Source organism: Somniosus microcephalus, unplaced genomic scaffold (genome assembly GCF_052327205.1).
Source record: "Somniosus microcephalus isolate GS21.2 unplaced genomic scaffold, FLI_Smic_1.0 unresolved_chr9, whole genome shotgun sequence".
Lineage (NCBI taxonomy): Eukaryota > Metazoa > Chordata > Chondrichthyes > Squaliformes > Somniosidae > Somniosus > Somniosus microcephalus.
The window spans coordinates 17,565,644-17,573,143 of record NW_028225187.1 but is presented as its reverse complement, the minus strand read 5'-3'; the positions used below and the strand labels follow the sequence as shown (position 1 = coordinate 17,573,143).

General features: G+C 49.9%; 1 protein-coding gene across 1 annotated transcript in view; it reads left to right on the top strand.

Annotated features, from left to right (window-relative positions):
- LOC147084836 (carbonic anhydrase-related protein 10-like) overlaps window positions 1-7,500 on the top strand; it is a 135,061-nt gene that overhangs the window by 116,309 nt on the left and 11,252 nt on the right. The window contains exons 7-8 of the mRNA XM_085979343.1: window positions 5,274-5,428; window positions 6,504-6,677. Of these exons, the coding sequence (XP_085835469.1) occupies window positions 5,274-5,428; window positions 6,504-6,677 (329 nt within the window). The remainder of the gene's footprint in view (window positions 1-5,273; window positions 5,429-6,503; window positions 6,678-7,500) is intronic.

Genomic DNA, 7,500 nt, shown 5'->3' with positions numbered 1-7,500 from the left:
TACCTGCCCTGGGAGTGTTTGATGGGGCAGTGTAGAGGGAGCTTTACTCTGTATCTAACCCCGTGCTGTACCTGCCCTGGAGTGTTTGATGGGACAGTGTAGAGGGAGCTTTACTCTGTATCTAACCCCATGCTGTACCTGCCCTGGGAGTGTTTGATGGGACAGTGTAGAGGGAGCTTTACTCTGTATATAACCCGTGCTGTACCTGCCCTGGGAGTGTTTGATGGGACAGTGTAGAGGGAGCTTTACTCTGTATCTAACCCCATGCTGTACCTGCCCTGGGAGTGTTTGATGGGGCAGTGTAGAGGGAGCTTTACTCTGTATATAACCCGTGCTGTACCTGCCCTGGGAGTGTTTGATGGGGCAGGGTAGAGGGAGCTTTACTCTGTATCTAACCCATGCTGTACCTGTCCGTTCACAATTTACATTAACGATTTCGACTTTGGAATCAAATACACAATTTCTAAATTCGCGGATGACACCAAATTGGGGGGGATAGTCAACACTGAGGAGGACTGCGACAAATTACAGGACATTAAAAAACTTGCGGAAGGGCATATAATTAGCAAATGAAGTTCAACACAGATAAATGTGAAGTATTGTATTTTGGTCGGAAGAATAGGGAGGTCACTTCTCACTTGGAGGGTGCGAGTCTGGGGGGGGTAGAGGAACAAAGGGATCTCGGAGTACAAATACACAAATCACTAAAAGTAGTGACACAGGTTAGCAAGGCCATAAAAAAAGCAAACCAAGCACTAGGGTTTATTTCTGGAGGGATAGAACTGAAAAGTAGGGAGGTTATGTTAAACCTGTATCGAACCTTGGTTAGACCACACTTGGAGCACTGTGCACAGTCCTGGTCTCCATATACCTTGGTTAGACCACACTTGGAGCACTGTGCACAGTCCTGGTCTCCATATACCTTGGTTAGACCACACTTGGAGCACTGTGCACAGTTCTGGTCTCCATATACCTTGGTTAGACCACACTTGGAGCACTGTGCACAGTTCTGGTCTCCATATACCTTGGTTAGACCACACTTGGAGCACTGTGCACAGTCCTGGTCTCCATATACCTGGGTTAGACCACACTTGGAGCACTGTGCACAGTTCTGGTCTCCATATACCTTGGTTAGACCACACTTGGAGCACTGTGCACAGTTCTGGTCTCCATATACCTTGGTTAGACCACACTTGGATCACTGTGCACAGTCCTGGTCTCCATATACCTTGGTTAGACCACACTTGGAGTACTGTGCACAGTTCTGGTCTCCATATACCTGGGTTAGACCACACTTGGAGCACTGTGCACAGTTCTGGTCTCCATATACCTTGGTTAGACCACACTTGGAGCACCGTGCACAGTTCTGGTCTCCGTATACCTTGGTTAGACCACACTTGGAGCACTGTGCACAGTTCTGGTCTCCATATACCTTGGTTAGACCACACTTGGAGCACTGTGCACAGTTCTGGTCTCCATATACCTTGGTTCGACCACACTTGGAGCACTGTGCACAGTCCTGGTCTCCATATATCTTGGTTAGACCACACTTGGAGCACTGTGCACAGTTCTGGTCTCCATATACCTTGGTTAGACCACACTTGGAGCATTGTGCACAGTTCTGGTCTCCATATCCCTTGGTTAGACCACACTTGGAGCACTGTGCACAGTTCTGGTCTCCATATATCTTGGTTAGACTACACCTGGAGCACTGTGCACAGTTCTGGTCTCCATATACCTGGGTTAGACCACACTTGGAGCACTGTGCACAGTTCTGGTCTCCATATACCTTGTTTAGACCACACTTGGAGCACTGTACACAGTTCTGGTCTCCATGTACCTTGGTTAGACTACACCTGGAGCACTGTGCACAGTTCTGGTCTCCATATACCTGGGTTAGACCACACTTGGAGCACTGTGCACAGTTCTGGTCTCCATATACCTGGGTTAGACCACACTTGGAGCACTGTGCACAGTCCTGGTCTCCATATACCTTGGTTAGACCACACTTGGAGCACTGTGCACAGTCCTGGTCTCCATATAACTTGGTTAGACCACACTTGGAGCACTGTGCACAGTCCTGGTCTCCATATACCTTGGTTAGACCACACTTGGTGCACCGTGCACAGTTCTGGTCTCCATATCCCTTGGTTAGACCACACTTGGAGCACTGTGCACAGTTCTGGTCTCCATATACCTTGGTTAGACCACACTTGGAGCACTGTGCACTGTTCTGGTCTCCATATACCCTGGTTAGACCACACTTGGAGCACCGTGCACAGTCCTGGTCTCCATATACCTTGGTTAGACCACACTTGGAGCACTCAGTTCTGGTCTCCATATACCTTGGTTAGACCACACTTGGAGCACTGTGCATAGTTCTGGTCTCCATATATCTTGGTTAGATCACACTTGGAGCACTGTGCACAGTTCTGGTCTCCATATACCTTGGTTAGACCACACTTGGAGCACTGTGCACAGTTCTGGTCACCATATCCCTTGGTTAGACCACACTTGGAGCACTGTGCACAGTTCTGGTCTCCATATACCTTGGTTAGCCCACACTTGGAGCACTGTGCACAGTTCTGGTCTCCATATACCTTGGTTAGACCACACTTGGAGCACTGTGCACAGTTCTGGTCTCCATATACCTTGGTTAGACCACACTTGGAGCACTGTGCACAGTCCTGGTCTCCATATACCTTGGTTAGACCACACTTGGAGCACTGTGCACAGTTCTGGTCTCCATATACCTTGGTTAGACCACACTTGGAGCACTGTGCACAGTCCTGGTCTCCATATACCTGGGTTAGACCACACTTGGAGCACTGTGCACAGTTCTGGTCTCCATATACCTTGGTTAGACCACACTTGGAGCACTGTGCACAGTTCTGGTCTCCATATACCTTGGTTAGACCACACTTGGATCACTGTGCACAGTCCTGGTCTCCATATACCTTGGTTAGACCACACTTGGAGTACTGTGCACAGTTCTGGTCTCCATATACCTGGGTTAGACCACACTTGGAGCACTGTGCACAGTTCTGGTCTCCATATACCTTGGTTAGACCACACTTGGAGCACCGTGCACAGTTCTGGTCTCCGTATACCTTGGTTAGACCACACTTGGAGCACTGTGCACAGTTCTGGTCTCCATATACCTTGGTTAGACCACACTTGGAGCACTGTGCACAGTTCTGGTCTCCATATACCTTGGTTCGACCACACTTGGAGCACTGTGCACAGTCCTGGTCTCCATATATCTTGGTTAGACCACACTTGGAGCACTGTGCACAGTTCTGGTCTCCATATACCTTGGTTAGACCACACTTGGAGCATTGTGCACAGTTCTGGTCTCCATATCCCTTGGTTAGACCACACTTGGAGCACTGTGCACAGTTCTGGTCTCCATATATCTTGGTTAGACTACACCTGGAGCACTGTGCACAGTTCTGGTCTCCATATACCTGGGTTAGACCACACTTGGAGCACTGTGCACAGTTCTGGTCTCCATATACCTTGTTTAGACCACACTTGGAGCACTGTACACAGTTCTGGTCTCCATGTACCTTGGTTAGACTACACCTGGAGCACTGTGCACAGTTCTGGTCTCCATATACCTGGGTTAGACCACACTTGGAGCACTGTGCACAGTTCTGGTCTCCATATACCTGGGTTAGACCACACTTGGAGCACTGTGCACAGTCCTGGTCTCCATATACCTTGGTTAGACCACACTTGGAGCACTGTGCACAGTCCTGGTCTCCATATAACTTGGTTAGACCACACTTGGAGCACTGTGCACAGTCCTGGTCTCCATATACCTTGGTTAGACCACACTTGGTGCACCGTGCACAGTTCTGGTCTCCATATCCCTTGGTTAGACCACACTTGGAGCACTGTGCACAGTTCTGGTCTCCATATACCTTGGTTAGACCACACTTGGAGCACTGTGCACTGTTCTGGTCTCCATATACCCTGGTTAGACCACACTTGGAGCACCGTGCACAGTCCTGGTCTCCATATACCTTGGTTAGACCACACTTGGAGCACTCAGTTCTGGTCTCCATATACCTTGGTTAGACCACACTTGGAGCACTGTGCATAGTTCTGGTCTCCATATATCTTGGTTAGATCACACTTGGAGCACTGTGCACAGTTCTGGTCTCCATATACCTTGGTTAGACCACACTTGGAGCACTGTGCACAGTTCTGGTCACCATATCCCTTGGTTAGACCACACTTGGAGCACTGTGCACAGTTCTGGTCTCCATATACCTTGGTTAGCCCACACTTGGAGCACTGTGCACAGTTCTGGTCTCCATATACCTTGGTTAGACCACACTTGGAGCACTGTGCACAGTTCTGGTCTCCATATACCTTGGTTAGACCACACTTGGAGCACTGTGCATAGTTCTGGTCTCCATATATCTTGGTTAGATCACACTTGGAGCACTGTGCACAGTTCTGGTCTCCATATACCTTGGTTAGACCACACTTGGAGCACTGTGCACAGTTCTGGTCACCATATCCCTTGGTTAGACCACACTTGGAGCACTGTGCACAGTTCTGGTCTCCATATACCTTGGTTAGCCCACACTTGGAGCACTGTGCACAGTTCTGGTCTCCATATACCTTGGTTAGACCACACTTGGAGCACTGTGCACAGTTGTGGTCACCATATCCCTTGGTTAGACCACACTTGGAGCACTGTGCACAGTTCTGGTCGCCATATTATAAAAAGGATATAGAGGCACTGGAGAGGGTGCAGAGAAGATTTACAAGGATGATACCAGAAATGTGAAGGTATAACTATCAGGAAAGATTGAACAGGCTGGGCTCTTTTCTCTGGAAAAGAGATGGCTGAGGGGTGACCTGATCGAGGTCTTTAAGATTATGAAAGGGTTTCGATAGGGTAGACGTAGAGAAGATGTTTCCTCTTGTGGCCGAGACCAGAACTAGGTGCCGTCAATATAAGATAGTCACTAAGAAACCTAATGGGGAATTCAGGAGAAACTTCTTTACCCAGAGAGTGGTGAGAATGTGGAACTCGCTACCACAGGGAGTGGTTGAGGCGAATCGTATAGATGTACTTAAGGGGAGGCTGGATAAACACAGGAGGGAGAAAGGAATAGAGGGTTACGCTGATAGAGTTAGATGAGGAAAGACGGGAGGATGCTCGAGTGGAGCATAAATTTCAGCATGGACTGGTTGGGCCAAATGGCCTGTTTCTGTGCCTTATATCCGATGTAATCCTCTTTGCCCCCCATCAGATGATGCCTACCTGCTCCAGGACCTGCCTGTTGAACAGCTCTTCCCAGAATCCTTCGGGTTCATCACGTACTCCGGCTCCATGACAACGCCCCCGTGTTACGAGACCGTCACCTGGATCATCATCGACCAGCACATCACCATCACCTCAGTGCAGGTACTGGCACGGCCATTCCCTCCCTCCCCTCTCACACTCCCCCTCTCCCTCTCAGAGAGCAGACAAGGTTAAGGGGGAGTTGGACCAGAATGGTGCCGGGGATGAGGGTCTTCAGTGATGTGGAGAGACTGGAGAAGCTGGGATTGTTCTCCTTAGAGCAGAGAAGGTTAAGGGGAGATTGACCAGAATGGGACCAGGGATGAGGGACTTCAGTGATGTGGAGAGACTGGAGAAGCTGGGGTTGTTCTCCTTAGAGCAGGGAAGGTTAAGGGGAGATTGACCAGAATGGTACCAGGGATGAGGGACTTCAGTGATGTGGAGAGACTGGAGAAGCTAGGGTTGTTCTCCTTAGAGCAGAGAAGGTTAAGGGGAGATTGACCAGAATGGTACCGGGGATGAGGGACTTCAGTGATGTGGAGAGACTGGAGAAGCTGGGGTTGTTCTCCTTAGAGCAGTGAAGGTTAAAGGGAGATTGACCAGAATGGGACCAGGGATGAGGGACTTCAGTGATGTGGAGAGACTGGAGAAGCTGGGGTTGTTCTCCTTAGAGCAGAGAAGGTTAAGGGGAGATTGACCAGAATGGGACCAGGGATGAGGGACTTCAGTGATGTGGAGAGACTGGAGAAGCTGGGGTTGTTCTCCTTCGAGCAGAGAAGGTTAAGAGAAGATTTAATAGAGATGTTTAAAATCACAAAGGGTTTTGATGGGAGTAAATAAGGAGAAACTGTTTCCAGTGGCAGGAGGGTCGGTAACCAGAGGACACAGATTGAAGATAAGCGGCAAACGAACCAGAGGAGGAGATGAGGAGAATGTTTTTCCGCAGCGAGTTGTTGTGATCTGGAATGCGCTGCCTGAAAGGGCGGTGGAAGCAGATTCAATAGTAACTTTCAAAAGGGGGATTGGATAAATATTCGATGGGGAAATAATTGCAGGGATATGGGGAACGAGCGAGGGGGAGTTGGACCAATTGGAGAGCTCGACTAAAGAGCGGGCACAGGATTGAAGGGCCGAATGGGCTCCTTCTGTGATGCACCATTCTATGATGCCTCCTTTCTCCCTGCTTGTGTCTCCGCAGATGCACTCACTCCGCCTCCTCAGTCAGAACAGGCCTTCGCGGGTCTTTCACAGCATGAGTGGGAACTACAGACCCGCCCAGCCCATCAACAACCGCAGCCTTCGAACCAACGTGGACACCCGTCGACAGAGCCGGAAATGTCCCAAAGGAGGGAGACAGCTGGGCCTCCAGTTAGTAGGTGGGGGCTTTACTCGGAATCTCACCCCGTGCTGTACCTGCCCTGGGAGTGTTTGATGGGACAGTGTAGAGGGAGCTTTACTCTGTATCTAACCCGTGCTGTACCTGCCCTGGGAGTGTTTGATGGGACAGTGTAGAGGGAGCTTTACTCTGTATCTAACCCGTGCTGTACCTGCCCTGGGAGTGTTTGATGGGACAGTGTAGAGGGAGCTTTAATCTCTATCTAACCACGTGCTGTACCTGCCCTGGGAGTGTTTGATGGGACAGTGTACAGAGAGCTTTACTCTGTATCTAACCCGTGCTGTTCCTGCCCTGGGAGTGTTTGATGGGGACAGTATAGAGGGAGCTTTACTCTGTATCAAACCCGTGCTGCACCTGCCCTTGGACTGTTTGATGGGACAGTGTAGAGGGAGCTTTACTCTGTATCTAACCCCGTGCTGTTCCTGCCCTGGGAGTGTTTGATGGGACAGTGTAGAGGGAGCTTTACTCTGTATCTAACCCCGTGCTGTACCTGCCCTGGGAGTGTTTGATGGGACAGTGTAGATGGAGCTTTACTCTGTATCTAACCCTGTGCTGTACCTGCCCTGGGAGTGTTTGATGGGACAGTGTAGAGGGAGCTTTATTCTGTATCTAACCCTGTGCTGTACCTGTCCTGGGAGTGTTTGATGGGACAGTGTAGAGGGAGCTTTACTCTGTATCTGACCCCGTGCTGTACCTGCCCTGGGAGTGTTTGATGGGACAGTGTAGAGGGAGCTTTACTCTGGTTCTAACGCCATGCTGTACCTGCCCTGGGAGTGTTTGACGGGACAGTGGAGAGGGA